The sequence below is a fragment of the Triturus cristatus genome, chromosome 5_2 (genome assembly GCF_964204655.1).
Source record: "Triturus cristatus chromosome 5_2, aTriCri1.1, whole genome shotgun sequence".
Lineage (NCBI taxonomy): Eukaryota > Metazoa > Chordata > Amphibia > Caudata > Salamandridae > Triturus > Triturus cristatus.
The window spans coordinates 533,026,561-533,052,221 of record NC_140588.1 but is presented as its reverse complement, the minus strand read 5'-3'; the positions used below and the strand labels follow the sequence as shown (position 1 = coordinate 533,052,221).

The window sequence follows — 25,661 nt, the reverse complement described above, 5'->3', positions numbered from 1 at the left end:
ATGGGTCGCGGATGGCCTAGAATTGGACGACGAGGACTGGGTTGCGGCTATAGCCTCGCCAAGAGAAGTGGCCATACCCGCTCGCCTTACATTTGTGCAGTTAAAGATACTACACAGGGTCTATATTACCGGTCCCCGTTTGCTTCGCTTGGGCTACTCGAGTGATGGTTTATGTAGGCGTGGCTGTGGCCTGCTTGGTACCTTTCTCCATATTTTGTGGGAGTGTCCAGTGGTTGTCCGGTTCTGGACTAGGGTGCATGCAGTGATGGAGGAGGTCACTGGTGTGGCTTTACTCCCGGAGGCGCGGCGCTGTGTGTTGAATGTGTGGGATCCGACTGATTGTAACGCGGCCCAGGAGCGCTGTGTGACTCTGGGCAATATGATAGCCAAAAGGGACATCGCGCAGCTATGGGGCACGGGTAGGTCTCCTACGGTGTCAAAATGGAAAGAAAAGATGGATTGGTGCATGTTCCGGGAGAAAACAGTGTATGTTGCTAGAGGCAAACCCAAAAAATGGAACAAGATGTGGGGTCCGTGGAATTCTTACCGCGGAGATATATGCACGCCCCCCCTGGTGATCGCTTCCGATGTAGTTCTGTCCCCTTAGCTCGGCTATTCCTGTTCCTTCCTGGAATTGGTACTTGGGTTTTCCCGGCCCCCCCTCCTGCCTCGCCTAATACTAATTTTTGCCTATAGCGCCGCTGAGTGGCGGCTGCCCCCCCCCCCCCTCCCCCCCCCCCCCCTTTGGAAAAGGTCTGTTTTCCAAACAGCAGCTGTAGGCAATCTGAATACATCCCTGGTCTGATCCTCGACCTACTAACCCCTGCATACCATTCATCCTTAGTATCTAAGACTGAGTAGCTACTCTTTCACAAATTCAGGCCCGCTAATCTTGGAGAAGTGCCTGGTACTTTGATTCCTGCAGTCTTATTAAAAACGAAGTGTCAGACAGATTTTCTCCAAAGGAGAACATTTAAACCAAGAAGGTAAGATATCTATTAATGCCTAATTCTAAGCAGCTCTTATTACATAAGCGTTGCTTCTAGTTGATAGTAGATTAGTAAGAAGCACTAAACTGCAAAACCGATTTTTTTTTAAAAGTGACATAAACCAATACAGACCCATGTAAACAAAAAAAGGATGTGCTTACGTGTTTAAGGTTGCAATGAGACACATGCAGACCCCTTCTCTGGTTCGGAAGTTCTTGTGTTTGAAGCCAGCAGTGAGCCGCTCCCAGATATTCTGTTGAAATAAATCATACATACTTAGCTTGCATTACAGGCGAAAATATAGAATGTGAGATGCACATCTGTTAAAAACATTTTCATTGGTTATGAAAACATGACCAAAAAAATAATGTTAGGGAGTCAGCAGTTAGTTGAGCATGGAATAGATTTTCGATAAAAACATCAAAGTCCAAGTGCTACTATTTGGCATTTTTCCCCAACACGTGCTTTAGTTAATGCTCTTAATGACAGACAGCAGCACTACACTATTGCTATATGTTGTATCTTGTTTCTCGCTGAAAGACAATTTTATGTAGCCAACTGAAAACGAACATGATCTCACAAACTTAAACATCGCAATATGAAATCTACATTCAATGAATCATCATCTTTCGGTTCGAAGAACCATAAAAGCAGATAAGAAAAATACATTAATTACAGAAATGCACAATAAAGTTGCAAGCTCAATTTGCTACAATACAGTTAAGTGGACTGGTCTAAGTTGCAAACCAGATTAATAGGAGTCTACCTTGGGACAGAGTGCTAGACTACCAAGTGGCAGACTGGCAACTCTACAATAATTGAACATGTTAGATGAAAACAACAAACAGCTTTCCATTAGATAGACTCTGCCAAAACAGCTAATAGCATAAAGCTAAGCAGCATCCACATACAAATATTTAGAACCAAATTTTGCCCACCTTTTTGGCAAAAACAAAAATCTTTGTATAGCTGTTCCTGTGAGGTTTAGTCTTTTAAACACCTAACCTAGACCACAATTATTTTTCATAACGGATGGAGGAGGCATAGTGGAAAGATTCATAAGCCAGAATGAGAATCAAATACAACACACATGCCAAACTTCCAGCGTATGAAGAAAAAATCCTTTAAACTAACTCTTCTTTCTAATGTATAATGATGGACTTTAATTTAGTTATGTATTTTTCATTAGGTGATCTGTGTTTCTTTACTTTTCATTAGAGTTGTACTCTCATGACTTGGAGGCAACAGAAGTGTATCTATATTCTCAATGAGCGTGACTGCTTCGCCCTCAACCCAGATTATGCAGTAAATGGTTTGTGATATCAGCAGATTAGTAGTCTAGAAGTACAGTCCTATTTCTCCATAACACTGAGGGGCAAATGAGACCTGGCTCCTTTTAGAGTCACTGCAATTCCAATATGTGGGGGTATCTTACCTTTAACATCTGTGTATTTTACTAGAGTAGACTTGAGCCTAAGGATTTCTAAACTATTATTTTTGGCACTGGAAACTAAGTAGCTGAAGCATCAGCGCACTAAGTAGTCCAGGTTAGTGTCTAGAGCGGGTCAGATAAAGGATTTGGTCCAAAGTACCTCAACAGCAACACTAGGACAGAACTGAAGACTTTTCGGAAAAAACCCTAGGACAGAGATTCACTGAACTGCAAGTTTCAGAGTTGGCCCGATGAAGCACATCTGAGGGTTAACAATGGAAAATAGATTTTGGGCAAATATTTTAAAAGATCAAGGGGCATATGTATGAAAGCAAAAATTAGTCGCAAACGCTGCGATTCGCAAAAAACAGCGTTTGCGACTGATTTTTCGCTATTTCATATGTATGACACACTTCCAAACTGAAAAATAAGAAATCGCTAAATTAGCGATTTCTTAGGCTGCGAAACAAGAAAACAGCGAATTTCCTAGCGAATACCTATTTTGCGATTCCTTAGCGTTGCGAATATCGCTAACAAGAAATCGCTAGCTAAGAAATCGCAAACACATGTATGAATTAATCGCAAATTGCGATTTCACGAAATTCGCCAATTAAGAAATCGCTATTAACACCAATTGCTTGCAGGTGGTAAACTGGTGCAAGGTACAAAAACCAGCCCACAATGCAACAAACACACCCACAATGGCTGCAATGTACGTGATAGCCAGGAGGCTGCGTATTCGGGCCCTTGCACACAGGAGAATGAGACAGGAACGTATCTTCAGGCTGCGCATCACCCTGTTCCAGAACACTGAAGAGGAGATCTATGACAAGTACAGACTGCACCCACAGACCATAATGGACCTGATTGAGGAGCTGAAACCCCACTTGGAGCACCCTACTCGCAGGACACAAACAATTCCCACACATGTGCAGGTCCTGTGCTCCCTGCACCTCCTGGCGTCAGGGAGTTTTCAACGGGTCATAGCGGAGGTTGGTGGGGTGTCACAGAGTGCACTTTCGCGCTTCTTCCATGCCTTCCTAGATGCAATGCTACTGAGGCTCTCACATCACATTTACTTCCCCACCACCCAACAGGCATTACAGCAAACGATACTGGACTTCTACCAGATTGCACGTTTCCCCCACGTCATCGGCTGCATTGACGGGACCCATGTGGCCATCACACCCCCAGCAGAAACTGAATAGGTCTACAGGAATCGGAAATGCTACCATTCCCTCAACATACAGATTGTGTGCAACGCTAAGTATCACATCACAGACATCGTAGCCAAATACCCCGGCAGTACACATGACTCCTTCATCTTCCGACGCAGTGGAATACACAGACGTCTGAGTGCTGGAGAGTTTAGGGAGGGGTACCTGCTCGGTAAATACATTGCACACATCAATACATCCACTACATCAGTTGAGGGGGGGGACATTGACTCACCTATTGTGTTTTTTTCCATGCAGGTGACAGTGCCTATGCAGTGCGCGACTTCATCCTGACCCCATACCTGCATCCTGCAAATGCAAGTGAGAGGAGCTACAACAGGGCACACAGATCTACACGCTGTGTCATTGAGCGAACCTTCGGAATCCTGAAGAGCCGCTTCAGGTGCCTGCATAAAAGTGGAGGCGCACTGCAATACAGCCCTGAGACCTGCTGTAAAATCGTGTCAAGCTGTGCAATGCTACATAACATGGCAATGAGGAAAGGCACCACAATTGATGTGACCGATACAGACACATCGGATGACGAGCGCCCTGCTCCCCCTGCCAGACCAGCACCAGGAGTTGGGGCAGCTGCTGGACGCCAGAGACGGACTGAGATCACACAAAACTACTTTTAGGTGAGTATTGAGGAAATGAGACTACAAAGCCTGATGATGTGTCAAGTGTTTAATCACACTTAACATGAAAGAAATTGTAATTGTCCCCAGCACATGTTGTACACACAGTGCAGAGAAGGCACAAGAAATAGGGCAAACAGCCTTTTGCGGGTTAATGCACCCGTGTTGCAGTCAGTGTCCCCGCAGATGATCACCTCCGTCGGTGCCGTCCGGGGTGGTTGACCCCCATGGTGCGCCCTTGGCCTGCTACCTGTCTGCCACTGCGGCGTCTTTCACCTGGCAAGGTTGGAGTGATGCTGCTGCGACTCGATGTGTCCTCACTCTCAGCAGAGGCCATTAGTGCGCTGCCACCTGCATTGGCTGTCTGCAGCTGTTCCACAGCAGTGGTCACCTGCGCCAGCCCTCGTGCTATGTCCTGGCAGCAATGTGCCATGTCCACCTGCATGGTTACGCTTCTGCGTGTGAGTGCGCTGGTGGTGGTGCAGAGGCGGTTGACTGCCTTAGTATAATTGTGTAGCCGTGCATTGGCACGTCGTCCAGCCCTGTCATTGGCAGCTTGGGTGTCCCTCAAAGTGGCACAGAGCTCTTGTATTGCCGCTACCATGTTGCGATTGTCCTGATGTAGGCGGCCTAGCTGGCGATTCATTGACCGCATTGCCTTGCTTTGCAGGCGCTGTTCCTGCAACATGCACTGTTCCAAGCCGGAGAACACGGTGCCTTCTCCTTCTGTTGCAGTGCTGCTCCTGGGCCTTGACCTGGAAATGGCCTGTTCCCTTTGCCTTGGTGTTGGTGCGTCATGACGGGGCATGTCTGTCACACCCTGACTCCCCTCTCTCCTGTCAATGTCATCGCCTGTTGCTGGGACTTCATCCTCAAATGGAGGCAGTGGGGGCACATGTGCGCGCTTCCTGCGCTGAATTGGCTGCTGCTCTGTCTCATCGCTGGAGTCCGCAGGGTCTGCAGGCTCCTCTCCCTCAGTGCTGTCTTCTTGTGGCATGCCGTGTGCTGTGGATGTAAAGGGGACTATATGAGTTTGTGTTACTGTCTGCATGTGGCACTCAATAAAGTTACAAATCTTTGACGGCTAACCTCTGACACATTTCTATTCAATGATCCCCAAAACACATATGTTGCATTTAATTGTGATGGTGTCATGGACACACAGTCAGACACAGTACTACGAGTACCATGATGCATTGCTGGGTGTGCTGTAAGACCTGGGCTGGATTGGCATGTTGGGAGTTTACTATGCGCATTTGGGGGAGTGTGCAAGGGATGGGGAGGAGTGCAGGGTGATTTGGCATGCATCTTACCTTGTCTGCTGGATGAGGGGTCGGAGCTGTCGATTGCAGCCACACCACCAACGCTCTCAGGCAGGAGGGTAGACTCCACGAGCTCCTCATGGGGGGTTGGCTGCTCTGCAGTGGATGGTCCTCCTCCAGTCTGAGTGGCATCCTTGAGTCTGGCTGCCACCCTCTCCTTGGACCTCTGGCGCATATCATACCACCGCTTGCGCAGCTCCTCGATGGTGCGTGTGGTGACTCCAACAGCATTCACCTTGCTCTGGATTTCCAGCCAGATTTTCCTCTTCCTGGCCTCTGGGACTTTGAGTGCCTTCTTCCCAAACAGGAGCTCATGGCTGCAGACCATCTCCTCAATGAGGACCTCCTGCTCCTTTTCTGAAAACTTGTGTTTTCTCTTTCTTTTTTCTGCATCTTTGCCCTGCTGGTTTTGTTTGGGATCCATTGCTGGTTGCTGTCTCCAGGAAAGCCTCCTCACACTCCACAAGCAGCCTCTGGGTGTGGCTCAGGTGAGCAGGTGCAGGCAATCACTACAGTTTCCTGTTTGTGATGTCATCAGCCTGCACCAGGCTTGCAGATTCCCGTTTTTGCGATTTCTTATTTAGCGAATTTCGCTATTAGGAAATCGCAATACGGGATTCTGCGAATTATTTGCGATTTTTAAGGAATCGCAAATGATTAGCGATTTATTTTATACATCCCGTTTAGCGAATCTGAATTTGCGAATCGCAAAATCTCGCAAATTAAGATTCGCTAAAGGGGAGTTTGATACATATGCCCCCTAGTGCACAGAGGATGAGGGTTATAAAACGAGAAGGGTGTTATATCTCAGGATGGTAAAGTACTAGAAGCCTCATTTTTTTTCTTTGGCCAATCTATTTTTAACTGCTCTTTTTTACTTACTGGTAAACAGAAGCCCATTTTTAGGTTTCGCCTAAGACAGCACTCATGCACTGTCACTTGCAAGAGATATTGTTTACAAGTATGACAAAACTGGTCACAGTTCTCTTGGACAGGTATCCAATTTGCAAATCACAATTAGGATACTTCTAGAGTGTAATTCTTACTTTTGTACATTAAACTCGTTTAATACTGTACTTGTGGGGAATTTACATTAGAATACTATGAAAAAATATTGGAGATAATTTCTAAATCCCTTTAGATACTCAACTGGTCCTTGCATTCCTTTCACAAATCAGTGTTTTGCAGATATATGACTGTAAAATTTAATTAGCAGTGGTGAAAAGTTATTCCTTTTATTTTGCAGTTGTAACCATAGTTGTCCATAAGCAAATTAACATCCAACACCTGTTTCGTCCTGTGGTAGCGCGCAGGCCTGGGGCTTTTTCAAGACTAATCGTAATTACCAAGGTCAGTGTATAGTTCAGTCACTAGTGATTTATTCTCATCAAGCCAAATAATTGAGACAAAAGAAGGGAGAACTCTTAAGAAATGGAGGTAGTCCTTTAAGAAAACTTCACTGACCAATCTGAGAGGAGGAGCCCAGTATAACCAAGATGTGAGCTTTTTTTCTCATACTCGCTGAGATTAAAAGTATAGAGGTAGTCTCATGAGGTCTGTGTGGTATCTATTGTTTTTTTTGCTAATTTCACTTTTTGGCCTACCTTGTGTTACCCCTCCAGCCTGCCTTGTGCTGCCATCCGCGTGAGTCCAATGCTGATCTTAGATCCCTCAGTGCCCCTTGCTCTTTACATGAGTAGGCATCCTCCTGCAGTCCTACAGTTTCCTTGCACACAAAATACTCTCATCATTAGTAGCAAATGGCATTTCTTGGTAAAAAAAAAAAAAGGAGACAATGAAGTGAAAGAATTATCCATCTCCCATTATTTTGGCTAGAACAGCAACATGGCATAAATTTCCAATTTTTATTTTGTTTAATCTTAGCCCAGCTCTTCCCTGACCTGTGAGCGTTGCAAAACGATGTTTATATATATATCTTGCCACACATTAACTTTCTTTTGATCTTCTTTGTCTGTTCCATTCCTCAACTCTCCTTTCCCTCATTAACTCTGCTCCCACCTTTAGCAAGAGCTCTTTAATATGGAACTAAAGCTCTGAAAAGGTGTCATTTCCTGACCTATAAACTCCTAATCAAACCTTTCTGAATGCCCCCAGCCAGCAGTTTGCAGATTGAGTGTGCTAGATACCTGATAGAGCACAGTCTTTGCCTGTCTTGTTCTTACAAGAACTCTGGCCTTGAGGTCTGTAGCCACATTTTAGGGAAAAATCAACCAGGCATGTAGTCTCAACCTTTCAATTGCACAGATAGGACCGCAGTTTTCCATTACCGCGATTAGAAGATGAAAATATGCAGAACCATGAATGCTCAGTATCTCTAACCCCAAACCATCATCAAAGCAGAAGCTACAAACGTCAACTATTCAGTTGATAGTCAGGTCAGGGTCAATCTGTGAGTTAGCCCTATCTACATTTTCATGGTTCAGTTGCTATGTATAATAACGTCTGTTAATATTTGAATTGAGTCACTAAAATCAGAACAGTTCAAGAATCATTAGGCACAAGTCAAGAAAATCACCTCTCATAATTATGCTTTGCTGTTATAATTAAACCATTCTCTCGTAAGTAATATATACAGTGTGTGTTTGGTACAACACTGTACGACACAGATGTAATTTTAGCGAATATACCATCAACCACGGAATTCTTGCTGTAATATACAGAATGATACCTTGCTGAAACGTGCTTTTCAGTTTGACTACAATATGAGATATTCAACAGGCTAATTGTTATGTTTGGCACTTATTGAAATGTTTTATGAGTTACGGCGCTTTAAATGTTACATTCCAGTTTATGTTCTAAGGTTGCTATGGGATGCCTCATAGAAGTGTTCCTTTACTGGCAGTTGTATGCTGGCTGTATTGGGAACACCAACGTTACTCTTGTGCTCTGAATAAAGTACCTACTTTATCCTGAATCGACCTTATGGTGGCTTATTTATGGATTACAACAAATGGCGACGAGGATAGGATTAATTTGGTACTGGCAGGACGTCCTCTCATGACAGCAAATGGAATGGCGGTATTAAACCAAAACGTGATGATCGATTCCTTAACACAACGTGAGTTCTTCTTCCAACGCTGTCTTCACTCTGTGCTCATTCCGTCACTTGCTGGCCAATGAAGTCCAGGCAAATAGTATGCCAAGGTAACTCTGGAACATCTATCTTACCTACATCATGTTGATTGCCTACCTTCAATCTTTTATCACTCTCTACACACTCGGCACACCTCTCAACCCAATCAGACACCTGTTGATCCATTGCAGGCCACCAAAAATGCTCCCTTAACCTTTTCTCTGTGAGAGTTTGCCCCATATGGCCCTCGTGAGCCAATTTAAACAAAGAAAACCTTAAACCTTGTGAAGGAATACATTTGTCATCCTTCATGTACAGAGTTGAGTATATTCCTGGATGGAAAAATTGTCAAGCTGATGGGTTGTCTAGACTACCTTTACCTTGGAATGAAGTTGATAAAATGAAGGTTGAAGCATTCCAATATGAAGGTGCGGTTGTAGCAGTTGATGAGTTAGTGGAATTATGTAATGGGGCTATAGATAGAAATCAGTGGAATGATGGTATGGTAAAGGACGAGGTTCTTCAGACAGTCAAAGATTTAATTATCAAGGGAAATAGGAGGGAAAGCACACTTCCGATTGGTGTGAGACCTTTTGTGAAGGTTTTGGAAGAGCTGTCCATGTTCGACAAAGAAGGCAATATCATAATGAAGGATGACAAATTTATTCCTCCACAAGGTTTACGGTTTTCTTTGTTTAAATTGGCTCACGAGGGCCATATGGGGCAAACTCCTACAAAGAAAAGGTTAAGGGAGCATTTTTGGTGGCCTGCAATGGATCAACAGGTGTCTGATTGGGTTGAGAGGTGTGCCGAGTGTGTAAAGAGTGATAAAAGATTGAAGGTAGGCAATCAACATGATGTAGGTAAGATAGATGTTCCAGAGTTACCTTGGCATACTATTTGCCTGGACTTCATTGGCCCATTTGTTGGTTTGAGTACAGAATTAAGATTTGGGATAGTCATTGTTGATGTGATGTCTAAATGGTTAATTGTTGAATTTGTAAGGGAAATCACCACGAAGAATACTATTAGAGTTTTGTCTAATATTTTCAAAGAAGAAGGATACCCCGTTAGGTTAATTACTGATAATGGCACGCAATTGACGTCTGTGGAAATGACTCATTATTTGAAGTCATGTGGAATAGTACACACTGGAACATCTTTTTATAACCCACAGGGAAATGGAGTTGTGGAAAGAGCAAATCGCATGTGAAAGGAGTTATCCAAATGGCAATAGTAAATAGGAAAGATGTGAAATCTATGGTCAATGATTTGGTGTGGGCATATCGCACAACAGTGAATACGGTGTCTGGAAAGGTTCCGTTTGCTGTCATGAGAGGACGTCCTGCCAGTATCAAATTAATCCCAGCATGGATGAAAGAGTGTATTGGTTTAGCCAATTTGGATTATGACAAAGTGGAGGAGGGTAAAACATCTCCACATAGTACTTCTATAAGACCCAATGATTGGGTAAAGGTTAAGCCTGGACGGATTGGGGCTAGGTTTACCAAATTTAGAGGTCCGTATAAAGTGAAAAATGTGCACAGTAGGCATGTTACACTGTATAATGGAGAGAATTGGAATTTGAGAAAAGTTGCTCTTTACAAGAAAGAGGCTATTCAGGGAAAGGATGAGATAGTTGAGCTGGATAGCAATCTAAATCCTTATCTACTTATCAGTGATGAAGAAATATGTAAAAATCGACCCTCTGTTATTAGTGAGGATCGGGGTGATGGTGTCAATAATAGAATGGTGCCGCAGAGATCTAGGTGCCCACCAAGGTATTTACAAGATTATGTATGTGGTGATAGATAAGTATTCAATATGCTTGCTTCCTAATGTTATAGCTCATATTATGCATGTTGTATAGTTATTGGGAAAAGAGATAAAGGGAAGAGGATATGTTATGTTTGGCACTTATTGAAATGTTTTATGAGTTATGGCGCTTTAAATGTTACATTCCAGTTTATGTTCTAAGGTTGCTATGGGATGCCTCATAGAAGTGTTCCTTTACTGGCAGTTGTATGCTGGCTGTATTGGGAACACCAACGTTACTCTTGTGCTCTGAATAAAGTACCTACTTTATCCTGAATCAACCTTATGGTGGCTTATTTATGGATTACAACACTAATCTTTGTAAGGAACCCAACGTAGGGTTGAATTTTGTATTGGTTTTATTTTGTTCTTTCAGTGGGCAAGATGACGTTTAATCAATAACATAATTCAAACAACAAACAAAACACACAGAAGACACTGGCAGGTAATCTGGCCTCCTAATTAACTGGATCAAATCTGAACTTTTGAGCTCGATCCACTTATCACAGGATTTAGTGTTAAGAATGCGGTTTCTACAGTGCTTGTGAGATTAAGCACAGTTGGAGTGACAGTTTTCAGGCAAACCCCAGGCTCCTCTGGAGAAACTGTTTATTGGACCAGTATTTTGGAGGAAGCTACATCACTAATAGGCAACAAACTCTTAATCAAAGCAACGGTCCGGTCTCAATTTCTTCAAATATTCTATAAATCTAGTAGTCATCCCTAAATTGTGATTTACATTATTCTTATTAAATGGATCAGGCTGGGTAATCTCAACAGCCAGACTTCATGCACTATTTCTTAATTTACTGCATGCCAGTTTAACTATGATCTCTTTCGAAAGATGCTGTTGGGCACTGCATCTACAACTGATGTCCTCCTGTTTCTAGACTGGTATTCCACTGTGATGGTTGCTCTGCACAGAGAATTTCTTATTCACAATTTACCACCACCTGCAATGTGTGCTTCCCTTCAAAGTAAACATGGTGTTAATGAAACACAATCTGTTACTCGTTCAAGATCTAAATTCTGATTCAGTCTCTACATCATTCAATAGACTCCAGGACGACAGGGGTGTTCCTTTATCTCACCATGCATCTTATGGACACTATAAGCATGTTAAGGACTAACACTGGTGTACACAGATTGTCATCTCTCCCCTGATCGGGAAACAGCCTTTACAAAAAGGCTTTTACCACGTTGTGCCTTTACCATGCTTGTTTTTACCACTTATATTCCTTTACAATGAATGCCTTTACCATGCATTTGAGGTAAATTAGGGGTGGGAGTGGTCTTACCCCACAAATTCACTGTTTTTATATATGTAAACATTGTGTGGTAATGGCATGCTCTGTAAAATCATATGCGTTAAAAAGATTTACAGGGTAAACCATTTATTGTAAAAGCATGTGAAGTATTTTCCTGTGTGGTTTCATCATACAACCCCCTGATCAGACTTCTCCCAAACACAACCTCTAGCTTTAACAAACATTTACAATGCAATAGGTCTCGCAATTACATTGTTTTGAGCTACTGTCATTGTAAATGTTATTGTGTTTTTTTCCCTTCGTGAAGCATTAATCAAATGGTGTAATGCAAAATGGCAATAGCTCAATTTGTTGTAATTGTGAAATCTATTGCATTTCATTTGTACTAGTGCGAGTTTTGTTTTGTAAATGGTACTGGATTTTATTAATAGTTTATCACATTAATCTAATGCATTAAAAATGTTAATACCCCAGGCCTCAGGACAGTAAAAAGCGATTTTTATGGCCACTGCCTGCTCCGCTTATGAGGACTGCTGCAACAGGCAAGGAACCACCGGTCCTTAATGAAGTGCTTCCTGTTGCAAATGGCCACTGTATGCTCTGCAGACCGTGATACCCACTGAACCAGAGCATTTGTCAGGACCTCAAGCACACACCTACTTCCCATATCGGACACACAACGACCACACACTCTCCCAACAACACATACAGGCCAGCCTCTCATTGCCATGAAATGTTTGAGTGCCAAAATTTCACACTGGTTGCTGGTGAACGCTATACAAAGGCCAGATAACTTAACTAATGAAGAAGTCACCAGCACACGACTTCCCCTTATACCGGTGTATGGTCCCACAATCATGCCAACTGCTTTTGCACACTTTCAGTACAATCTTCGAATCTTATACAGCATACAAGCCCCAGCTTCTACCCACAGGCACGCGGCTGTTCAAGAATGTACCCTCCTAACCCCACAGTGTGCCTCATGGGTATTCAGCTGCAAACAAAGCGCTTTATGAATCAGGCGACACAGAGCTACATGTATTACATCCGCTGTAGGTATTTTTATTATTATCACGACGCACAATTATTATTATATTCTTTACACTAATATTCCTCATACATACGGCCCCACACACACTCATTTCCTCACTCTCTCTGCACTTGTTGCATGTAAGATGACTCCCATCTCACCTCTGTTGTGAACTCCCCGTTAAAATTCGGACCCGGCCAGAAGTCATTCTTCTCTCCTTCTGAAATGGAGTACTATTATTTTTGGCAATGGCGCCGCCTTCTGTCTACACTGCTTAGAAAAGGCAGAAGTGCTCACGAAGCGCTATATAAAATAATGTTATCTATGTTGGATAAAGAATGGATAGCCATGCAGTATGGCCGTACATTCCCACCAAAGATTTTGGTGGCTTTATAAATAGCAAGGCTTGAAAATGCTGTTGTAATTGAAAATATTTGTTTTTCTGTAGTACAAATGAAAGAAGAAGAAATTAAGATTAAAAAAATAACTGGTTTTGTTAAAAACGATATTTTACTGTCCGTAGAATGGAGCGCTCATTGAAGCTGACCTCACAATGCGAACTAAATACGGGCGCTGCCTGGATTACAAAACTGATGTTTTGCTAACCTTTCACAAATTAAATGTTGACTAAACAATGGGAAATGGTAACACTCCGTAGAACGGCCCGTGGCTTTCATTGTCTAAAGAGTGTTATGCTCAGAGGCCAACTCCCCGGAGGGATACAAATCATGCTGAGAATAGGTCCGGCACTGATGACATTGTATTTAACAGGCAGCTGTGAAACAATATGCTCGGCCTGTGAAATGAGGTTGATATCATCTCATTTAAGAGCACGCCCCACACGCGCAAGTAGAGACAGACACATATATCATGTAAATCTCTCCATACATATTTGTTTTTCTTCCCGAGAGTCTTACTTACACTTACAAAACATCAGCAGGTGTGGCGGGAACCTCCGTCAGTGAGCTCTGGAACTGCAACACGCCACGTACAGAACAAAGGAAACAAGCGCTTGCCATTGCGGGAAGGCAGCCGCTTGTTTATATTTGCATCGTGCTTTCACTTTCACTTTAACCCCTTCGATGCTGCGCAGATTCCGCCGCTGTGCTGGCGGAATCTTGCGCGGGTTTGGTCATGACGGAATGGTTCCGTCATGAGCACAGCTCAACCGTGGGTCATGACGGAACCATTCCGTCATGAGCACCGAAGGGGTTAAGTGAAAGCGCGATGCAAACATAAACACACAGCTGGTGTTGTGATAAGAAATTGCTTCATGACAGCCGTGAGGCAAACGAGACAGTCCGGATGGGCCGGATGAAAGTGAGAAAGGGCAGTGGCCGAAAAGAATCATTTTCAATGGGAAGCCAGCGTTTAGCATAAACGCTGACGCGACCTAATGGAAATGATGGGCGTGGCTTCAAGTCCCCTTCTGAAATATCCTCTCTCACTATATGTCTCGCCAAGCAAACAGCTTATGCGCTGCAACACTAGGAGAGACCTAAAAATGATATGGGTAAAAACGTTATGCTACACCATACACTTTGAGTCTGCCTAAAGACCACTTCATACGGCGTAAATGGGGTCTGCAACCAGCTCTGAGCTGACAGGTGCAACCACCATCGATCCGACACACCTGGCCAAGTAGCTAATTTGGGGCGAATATCACCATTGGTTTCTTATCTGGTGTGGGTTTGGTGGGCTGGTGACTAAGTGCCATCGGATTGCTGCAATCACTGGATCTAGCGTCACCTTGCAATTAGCAGCTAGGTGGGAGCACCATGGTGGACAAACGTCTCACTACACCAATGTTAAAATCCACTGCTACTGAATCAGCTGTTTATAGCAAGATAGCCACTCCTTTCTTTTTTATTAATACAAAATTAACTGTGGATAGTTATATGCATGTTGAAAAAAATTAAGTGTTTTCTTAAATGCCATTGCACAAACTTGAAAAGTAATATCTCGATTCAGCCTAATTAGGATTGTATCCAAAAGAAATATGGGTTCTAAGAAGGATCAACTAAGCCAAGTAAATTTTAGCATTGATCTTTAACAGTCAACCTCAAGCAGAGTGTAAACTATGGATGCAAGGTTTTGGCTTTAAAGCACTCTTACCATTGGAGGAGCCGCCTGCTCCATTATCCTCAGAATAAGATTCTGTGATTGTTCTCTTACTTGATCTTTTCCATCTCCCAATCGATCCATTAGCGCTATAAGAACTGCAAAGAAAAATATTTTGAAATTGTCATTTTCAGTTAGTACAACTTTATAGAAAGTAATAGAACAACAGAACACATGCTAACTTTGGATGCATAACTGAAAAATATCACACACTGACACAAATCGAAAAGGCATATTTTTCATCAACTACACCATCCTAAATTTTCCGATAAAAGTGACTGCAGAATTACATTTCATGTAATGAGGGAATCAATGGAATCAATGGAAGGTTAAACGTTTGCTACTAGAACAATGGAAATTTCACATCCATAACAACTACTAAATCACTCAACAGGATGAAGCATTGGTAACCGTGTATATCTCCTTGAAAACTGTGCACATCTCCTTAATGATGTACTTTTATGGCCTAATTAGAAGGTACTGCCATTACCCATGCACATCATCTGGGCACCTAAAGCTCTGATCTGCAAATGTTGTAAAACTGCTTTGATAGAGACAGCCTGAAGCATTGAACTTTGGATGAAGGATGGGAGTTGGTAATGTGATGAAGTCAAAGTACAATGTGTTGGGTACTACCATGGTGGTTACACATTCTTGTTCAGTAAAGAGGGGCAAATAGCATAAAAAGATGTAATGGTTCAAAGGCACAAAGTACCTTTTAATTTGTTTGAGGATTCGGCATGGCCATGGAAAGTATTAATGCATCATCAGCTCAGGTACAATAACTATGGTTACCAGCAGAAAGAGGAAACCATATACAAGTCACAGACAAAATAAGTTAAAATTCTTACTTCTGAGCAGGTAGAGAATCCCATGCTTCGTTCCCTTTTTTATTCAATTGTTATTTTATTGGAATTATTTGTAAATGATAGGACTAACCCAAGATGGCATGAAAAAACCACACACAGCAAGCAGTATGCCACTTTTGGGAGACATTAAAGTAGGTTTCCAAGGGCTAGTATCTAAACTGTGATCATGCTCAGGATTATTAGGGACTCAATCTCTATTTTATCTAATGCCTGTGAGAAAATACCCCTTTTTGCGTGGCCACCCCCATTTTTTTTGCTGACTTATTCCTGACTCTGCACACTGGGGCACTGCTGTCCAGACCCCATTGTATGGGATCAGAGCACTACAGCATGTAGAAATTGGCTAATCCCGGATTGGCTTATTTAACTTTCCTGGAAGGCCACATTATATGGTGAGGAAATGCACACATAGCATGAACAGTTAATTGTACACTGTGGACTGCAGCACTTATTGTGCCACTCACTAGTGCGACTAAGGAAAACTTGGCTTCAGTGTAAAACCTGCAGTGTGACCTGTTTAAACCTCACTTTTAAATATTAAGTCAAACCTATGTAAGCCATGCAGCTCACAAGGTAGAGTGCTTAGTATTTAAAAGTGGGACGTGCAGCAAATGTATGTTATCATGTCCTTACAGCTACGAGGACATAAAAGCTACTTTTACTGTGGAAGGCCTAGCTGTCATTTGTAGAAACATATTACAGTATCAAATACTAATACTGCTATCACAGGAATGGGACCAACAGATAAAAAAAATTAAGCAGCTATTTTTAATAGTTATTAAAATTCCCATCAATTGGGAGGGTGGATTTTTTATAAATATTAATGAAAAATAATTTTTCAAAAGTCATCATTTTCCTGTCTGGAGTTCCTGGAGGCAAATTTACATTAGCTCTCCAACTTCTCCCAGCTTGTACTTGGCATGATTAAGGTGGGAATGTGGTAAGAAAACCCTCATACAAGAAAAGAATAGGTTAATCTGAATGGGAATAGAGGACTCCTCTGACTGCCACAGAATATTCAGGGCGGGGGCTGTGGGCATCCTGTGACAACATGCTGTCAAATCCTGCTTGACAGGTCTGTTGAGTCTGCTGGGGCGCACTCAAAAGGTAAAGATTAGGACGGCAAAGCAATTCTTTTGTAGCCCCAAGTCTGGTTGCTGAAGGACCCAGATTTTGTCCTACTAAACATCTGTCTTGGTTGGTTATGGGCACCTCACCTATGCAACGACAAACAAAGTGAAGCCCTGATGATATACAGTATTTGCCTAGGATCACACAATTTGGCCAAACAGGGAAGCAAGGTTTGATTGCAGATAGGAGGACTTGAAAATTCAGAAAAGTGTACTCCTGTAAAACATGGATGCGTGTCATCTTCTAAATCAGATCATATCTGTGAATTAAGTAGTTCAGAGTCTCTGCGTTGGCGCAACATTCTGTGATAGTTGGCAAATCATTTAATCTCCCCGTGCCTACAAAATAGATGTTATCTTATCTAATGTAACTGGTGCTCATGTAAAGAACTCCAATACCTTTGGGTTGAGTTTGAGCTATGTTAAAATGCAAAACAAAACCTAGGAGCGCCCACGTGAAGAAAAAAGTTGGAAACCAGTTGAATCTTCCATGCCTGAACAGTCAGTGATTCTGTGTGTGGTGGTGTTGACCTAGATGTTATCTTCCGAGTTTAGCGGTGGGCCTGGACACTGGGACGAGTTGTTGGGGGAAGGGTGTAAGGAGAGAGGCCATTATTGGTTGTGCTCGAACAGCCTTTAATGGCCGTCAGCCACAGTTCCATTCAAGGCCTCTTTGAGCCACGGTTTCATTCATACCTTTCAGGTAGTCAAGCTGGCAATTATGGGGCAGAGTCAGTCATAAGGGTGGCTGATATGTGACTGGCAACACACCAGCCCTGTTGGCCTCACCTATGCGATAACAAGAAGAGGCCTGAAGAAATACAGCATTTGTGTAGGATCACTCAATTTGGTCAAACAGGGGTGCTGGGTTTGACTCCAGATATGATGACTTGGAAATGAAAAACACGCAGATGAATGTCCCCTTAGTGCATTGGACTACATCTGTCAATTAGTTTTAATTAAAAGTGAGAATTTTTAAAGTGAACTGAGGAATATTCCTGTCCTGCCGTGATGACAATTCTATTAGTAAACTAAAAGGTGTGTGCCAGTTTCCTTCCACATTAAGGAAGCTGCAACGTGCGAGAGTAGTTAAGAGGTAGTTAGGTATCCAAGGCATTGAGATCAGATATAGGGGAGACGATGTGACATTACAACCAGAGCTGGCGAGTTTGGAACTGGAAAACCAAGTTCTAAGTCTTGGCATCAGTTCAACAGCCTGCCTACAAAATAAATATGACCTTATGTAATCTAACTGGTGAAAGAAAAAAATCTAAGAGTGTGCCCAGATCCCCTACACCCCGCACCCCCTTTTCTCTATTCAAGCTTGCGCGCTATGATGGATCATTTTATACTTGGGTTGAAAATGTGAGCCCACTGCTTTCAAAATCCACCAGCTGCCGCTGAGCATAACCACACCATTAACCCATAGTATGGCAATTCAACCAACTATCCTTAAAAGAAACAAATTAGCTGACTCTGTTAATCAGCATCACCAATCCTCCTCCTCACCCTTATACACTATGCACTTTCAAGAAAGTTTTCCAAGCTATTCAGTGAAAATTAATAAATTGTTGTGTCCAGGAGAATTTTCAAACCAACTAAAACATTATATATCAAACCAATCTCGAAGAAGCAAGAACTGAAACTGGAGGACCCAATAAATTACAGACCAATATCAAATGGACCATTTATGAGGAAACGTAATGAGGAAGAGGCATTCACACAGATTTCAGAACTTGTCGCAAAAAATAACCTCCTTACTGACCAACAGATGGGGCTCAGGCCTCGAAGAGGCATCAAACCAGCACCGATTGCTATCTGGGGTGATCTAAAGAACACTGTAGATTCTGATGATGTCACTCAATTACTAATATTTGATGTCTCAGCAGCCTTTGATGCTGTAAACACCCAGGTTTTACTTAAAGATCTTACAATACAGGAATACAGGGCATTACACTAAAAGGAATACAGTCATACTTCAATGAGAGAACAAAGATCAGATCATTACTTCCATTCCAATCACTACCATTCCAACAAAATGAAGGACGTTTCGGAAGGATAAACTACTGCACCTTTCCTTTTCAGAACGTAAATGACCCCACGTTCCAAGTTAATAAACTCCTTAAACCGAACTGGTTACAATTACGCCGACACCTCCAGGTTATACTAAACTTGACCTTGGGGCATAAGGACCGAATGTCGGAAGGCAGATGCCTCATAAAATTGTGGGTTGGTTTTTAAAGTCTAATGTAAGGCACCGTAATACTAACTGTATTTTAACTTTATTTTATTTAACATGCACGATCAAAGTTTTTGTACGCTATGGTTTATTCCGTAGTATCTTTTTACGACTACTGAATCTTACGAGTGCACTTGTTTTTATCATTACTGTTTTTTCATTTCGTATGCACTTTTATGATTACCTTTGAATAAATAATCATCTCTCATGAAAGCAACATAGTCATCTAAAACTAAACCCCTTTAAAACTGAGCAAGCTATGGATTATGGAAAAAAATGATGACCCAACAACAACCTGCTTATGGATCTCTTTTACACAGCTCAACTTAACTAAAGAACCTGGGTATGAACATGGACTCCAAAGAGTTACTCAAAAGGCATGTGACGAAAAGGCACCTTCAACATCATGAGAACCCTATAACAGAGCCTACCTAACAACAGAGGCTACTGTACTTCGTATACTGACAGGGTAAATCTAGAATCTGAAACGTGCTGCCACCTAACGTCAGAAGAATACCATCCTTGTCAAGATTCAAAAAGGAAGCCTTTCCTAATGGGCAAATTCCTTCCATAAACACTCTCCGTGCATATACTGCTCAGCGGCCTAGCGATATGCTATTGCTCTCTTCTTGATCTCTACCCGTGTATGCCGGTCTTGATTTCATAGATGTGACCTACGAGATTCTTGTAGCATGGTTGTTGCTATTCTTTTTGCATCATTCGTACTTCACTGTCACTTTAAGGGGCAGATGCTGGTGCTGTGCAGTCTGCCTCTGCTCCTGCTTACGTTTGTTTATCTCCCCTAAGTGTACTCATGATCGCCTATTCCTTCTCATTGTAATAGATTGTTTATCCAGGCAAAACGTTCTCATGATTGTCTGTTTCCGAATCTTGTAAACAACATGTTTAGCCTTGTAAAGCGCTCTGATAACCTATCGGGTCATGTTTGCGCTTTATAAAACACTATGTAAATAAAGTGAAAAAAGTTTAACCAGCTTTAGCGCTGCCAAGCCTAAATTATGCCAATGGACTCATGTTCACCTTACTAAACACAATCAACAAGTCCAGAACATCACTGCATGTCAGGTTCGTACCCTGAACAGACATAACAGCATCCCTGCCCCTTGCTTTGCTCACCAGGCAACCATGTCACTGGACCAATTTATCTATATAAAAAAAAAAAAAAGTCATACTCTTCAGCCAAAAGTGGAAACCTCAGACAAAGATCACTACTACCAACCATCCAACCTTTCAAGAAAACCCTGATAGGTGGTAGCTCGTTCGCAGTACCAACAAGAAAACTATACAATACGTTACCTAAGACACTAAGGACATTGAACCACGTCTTATTCAGAAAAGCAACAAAACCATTGCGGTTTCCGAATTAAGACTCCATGCTCTCAAATGAATCACGTTTATTAAAGCGATCCAAAAACACTTCGAATGAACTACCAACAAACACAGTAAGGGGAAGTCTGGCTGTGCCGCCACAGAATACACGACTTACAATCCTAATAATTGAGGCTTTAACGTCACAACGGGTTTTTGCTAACCATTGCAGGATGTGCCTCATACTCGCAATAATGGACGTCTTGTTCAATTGTCCAACCCATGGATCACGCAAACACCAGAATCAGCATTATTCATTTTACAATCAGTATCAAGAAATGTCAAGTACTCGCCTGTGCAGCTGATCTATCCTAACACTCCACTCAGTAACACGTATGCTCATGTGCCATTAAGCTCAGTGTACATTTCTACACACCTAGACAACGCATGCAATACACCCATTTTTCACATCTAAAGCTAACTGAAACACCACCCGTTCAAGGGCGCCCAGGAATTGGATGGAAGGGGTGCGGCGACCACCATGGAAACAAAGCGCCATACATATAATACACACGGAGAACACAGTTGCTCTATAATCTGAAAGCACCTTACGCCTTGATAAGGATGTGTAAAGCGCTACATAAATACCCATACATAACAATATTCTATCTGGGCCGCATTGGTTCGGTTTTATACTGGAAACAGCGCAACAGTCTTAGATGTTTTCTCCCGAGAAGAAAACTGTACTTACCTTTACCTGAACCATGAAGAGTTGGCTGGCTAACAAAACTTCCACATGACTATATCCCCCAAAAGACTAGCACTTATTTAAATTAATACGAGTACTTTGTTGTTTTGCTGTACATTAAAGGGTTGCAGCTTGCTGTCTGGGCCACCTGGTGGCAGCGCTGCCATAGATTTGGACGATGAAGGAGCTGGTGCATATTCTGAGGCCATGACTCTTGAATGGAAGCTGTAACTTCACCGCCCAACATCGAATAATTAAGAATACACAGCCCATAGACTGAAAACCCTGCAAATGGAAAAGTTAGAGTGAACTGAAAAAATGCGTTTCGGAATCGGTCATTGAATGCCAAAATAGTAAGGGCAGATATAGGTCACCGAACCTCAGGAAAAAACATCGTTAATAAAAAAACATCCAAACACTATTGAGAAACAAGTAAAGCTTCGGTGAAGAACGCATTCCTTAGAGGCACTGCTTACTTCCAAAGCTAACCTAAGGTCTGCTGTGGCAGTTATTTAACTGGTGCCCATGTGTTCTTGATTTGTCTGCCATCAAACAACTTCCCTGGCACGCCACCCCACATGTCTGCTACAAGTGACGGCGCTATGGCAATCGGCCTCCTCTTCCTAGGGAAAATAGCCCCAAATGGCTGAGCCTATCCTCACAAACAAAAATGTCACCCAAGAGGCTAAAAACGTTGTTAACGGCGCTCATTGTTGTTGGGATACAGAAGGGGTTAGGGGCATCTGGAAAACTGTTCCTGGCTTATGCATACCTTGTACGATGGTATCAATTCCATAGGTTTCGTGAATTCAACATCTTTAGCACATTAGAAAGTTATCATATTGTACAGATGTCACAAACCTGACCAATTAGGCACTTTTCTATATTCATCTTTATTTTATTTTACTTTTTTTCTCGTTGTGCTAGCTCATAAAGTCCAAACATACAAGAACGTGATATTTCACTGTGTATGTGAACAATCCGAGCATGCGCTGCCATTATTTATTTATTTGAAAAGTTTTATAAAGCGCGAACATGACCCTTACGGGTATCTGAGCACTGTACAAAGTGGCGAAAGCACGAATAAACCAACACAATGGCACAAATGATGTAGTTAAATAAACACACCGTCAAATAATGGGTGTAGACGATCAAGGTCAGGGGAGTCAGCTAGTCTGGAGGGCCCAGTACAGTCTTAGAAGGTGAAAAGAAGAAGATAACAAGTGTGTAGTGGCTTGACCTGCCTCGCGCTGCCTGAGCGCGAGGCGTACATTCAGCGTCTCGCGCTGCCTGCGATGACGTAGGGGTTAATGACAGTTGGAGAACGTGCGTTGTTTATAGCCACAGGCAAGAGAGTCGTGCCCGTGGGAGTTCGTGAATAAAGACTTGCTGTTCTACACATCTGACTCCGTCCAGTCATTACATAAGAAAGTGGCGACGAGGACGACTCCCACAGAACCCACAGAAGACTACGGTGAAAGGTACCTGATTAATCGAGGAATCGGACGCCCTGCGCATTCCTCACGTAATGGTCGGTATCGATCCACTGCCACAGCCTTACACGGAAAAGCGAGCGTCTGTTTCCTGATGTTAGAGCATGTCTCCTGGTGATCGGTTCGGATAAGCCTGAGGTGAGGAAACTTGTGACGCCCTGCGTTAGGCGCGCAGACTTCGCTGTTTGTCCCTCCCTTTCTGCCTTCTGACACACGATCTTCCCCGCCCAGCTCTTAAAGAGGCAGCCTCGTTTATGTCACTTTCAGTGCATATGGTCTGCTGCGCAAGGCTTATCATCGAATATTGCTGGGGCTTGGAAAAAATTGGACTGGTGTGTTCTTGGCAGTGTCTACAAGTGTGAAGAAAAACCCATTAAGACAAAAAGGGTTACTTACTCTGCACTTGGCAAATAGGACATGACGTGGGCACGATCTTGAAAAAAAAAGGAAAAAACATATAATTCTTCTCGTGGTCTCTCTTGTTGGAGTAATAGAGGCTGTTTCAAACGTTGTGGCTCATCAAGAATACTGGCTTTGATGTAATTTCGTACTGACTCTTGGGATTGCTACTGTTAACCACTAATAAGTAGGAACAATAAATATATATATATTTCCTCATTCTCACTTTTGAAGAAAACTTTATATGATGCAGTCTATTCTTCCTCCACCTCCTTTCCTGGACACACCTGGTGAACCTCCTGTGCCTTGGAGAAAGTGGTTCGATGCGTTTGAAAATTACCTGGGTGCAATAGGAGCACATAGGTTCAGGGCAGAAAGGAAAAAGTTTTTACTACTTCATTCTCTGGGGTTTGAAGGGAGAGAAACCCTTAAACATTTACCTGATGTAGTGGGTGAAGGAGAAGAAGATACGGATGAATACAAAGACACAGTGAAGAAATTAAAAGTCAGATTTGATAAGCAACCCAGTGTGGTGGTGTCTAGGCATAAATTCTTCAAAAGAGTGCAGAAAACCGAGGAAGATGTAGACACATACATTACTGCTTTGAGGAAGTTGGTGGCAGAATGTGATTTTGAAAATTTCAGTGAACAATTGATTCGTGACCAGTTCATAGGAAAATGTCTGGACAAAACCATAAGACAAAAGCTCTTATCCTTGGAAAATCCCTCCCTTGATGAATCTATTCGCATAGCGAAAAGTATTGAAACTTCACAATCTTCAATAAAGGAACTGGAAAGTAAAAGTGTTGAAGTTGTTACCCCTGTCCGTTTTAAAAAGTATGAGAGGAAAAAAGATTATCAGCCAAGTAATTTTTTCAAAAGGACTGATATCTGTTACAGATGTGGATATCCCTCCCATGTGAAAAGTGGTAGACCGTGTCCTGCGAGAAATGCAACCTGTCGCAAATGTGGAAAATTGGGACATTTTGACAAAGTATGCCAAAGCCAAAAATATAAGAAAGAACAGGTAGCATGTGCCATGGATGCAAGTGGTAGTGACAGCGACGACACTCTTTGCGAACTCAAGGACATGGTTGTAGTTGTCAGCGAAGGGAACATAAGAAGTGGTAATCCTGATGACTGTATAGATCCCTATGCCATCATTGGAGTAGGTGAAGAAAGTTTGAGACTGCTTGTAGACTCTGGTGCAAGGATCACAATGATCAGTGAATCTTTGTTCAGGAAAAAATGGGGTAACAGACCTCTGCAACCGCCTGACCGTGAACCTGTATCCTATGAAGGGAGAAGTATAGAACTGATGGGGTACTTTGAGGACATCTTGATTTTCAAGAACAGACACATTTATGGAAAAGTATACGTCGCTGTCAATGGATTAGACATATTGGGATGGTTCCACCAAGGTTTGTTCAGTATGATGCTGTGCCCTGGAGCAAAGGAACAGATTCTGGTTGTTCGGGACCAAACACATGTTGAGGAACTACTCAAATATCCTAGAGTGTTTTCAGGCGAATTGGGGAAAATCAAAGGATTCAAACACAAGATCAAGATAAAGAGTGATGCGGAACCGGTAAAACACAAAATAAGGAGTATTCCTTTCAGCATCAGAGAAGACTTGGAAAAAGAACTTTTGTCCATGCAAAAAAGAGGGGTTATTGAACCCATAGAATCGTCTGATTGGTCTTCAGCATTGGTCGTGGCAAGGAAGAAAAATAATGATCTCAGAATCTGCATTGATTTGCGCAATCTAAACAAGGTCATCTGGGTGGATTCGCATCCTCTACCGAATATATCAGAAATGCTGGGTGTAGTCGAAGGTGCCAAGGTCTTCACCAAATTAGATCTGGCCTCGGCATATCACCAAATTGAACTGGACAAGGATTCACGCCATTTCACTGCGTTCAACTCTCCTGCAGGTTTGTTCCAATTTTGTCGAATGCCTTTTGGGTTGGCCTCAGCAGCCTCTGTCTTTCAGAGAGTTATGGTCAATTTACTGAAGGGGATAAAAAACGTGGCTATATTCCAAGATGACATTCTGCTGTTCGCAAAAGACCAACAAGAACACGACATAGTGCTGAACAAGATCTTGTCTATATTCCAGGAACATGGGGTGGTCCTAAAAAGGGACAAGTGTGAATTCTCTAAAGACAAGATGGATTATCTGGGTCACACGATCTCAAGTGAAGGAGTCACGCCCAAACCGAGTTTGGTTCAAGCCATTGTTGATGCCTCCGCTCCCAAAGACAAAGCAGGAGTTAAATCACTGTTAGGTCTCACAGAATTTTATGCCCGCTTTATTCAAGACTATGCTACAAAGATTCGTCCCATTTCCAAGCTGCTCCAAGACAGAAGTGAATTTGTGTGGGATGATGAATGCAAAACCGCCTTCGATTGGATCAAGGAGCAACTTAGCACTGTCAAGGCCTTGAAGCCATTTGTACAAGGGGTCCAGTGTACCTTGACTGTTGATGCTAGCAGTTATGGACTGGGCGCTGTTTTGACACAGATGG

At 42.6% G+C, this 25,661-nt stretch overlaps 1 protein-coding gene across 31 annotated transcripts in view; it reads right to left on the bottom strand.

Moving 5' to 3' along the window:
- The window catches only part of CLASP2 (cytoplasmic linker associated protein 2), a 1,832,463-nt gene that overhangs the window by 1,582,198 nt on the left and 224,604 nt on the right, over positions 1-25,661 (bottom strand). For all 31 annotated transcript variants that reach the window (XM_085607571.1, XM_085607579.1, XM_085607573.1 and 28 more), the window contains exons 3-4: positions 14,921-15,024; positions 1,151-1,242 (exon numbers count right to left, since the gene is read on the bottom strand). In XM_085607571.1, the coding sequence (XP_085463697.1) occupies positions 1,151-1,242; positions 14,921-15,024 (196 nt within the window). The remainder of the gene's footprint in view (positions 1-1,150; positions 1,243-14,920; positions 15,025-25,661) is intronic.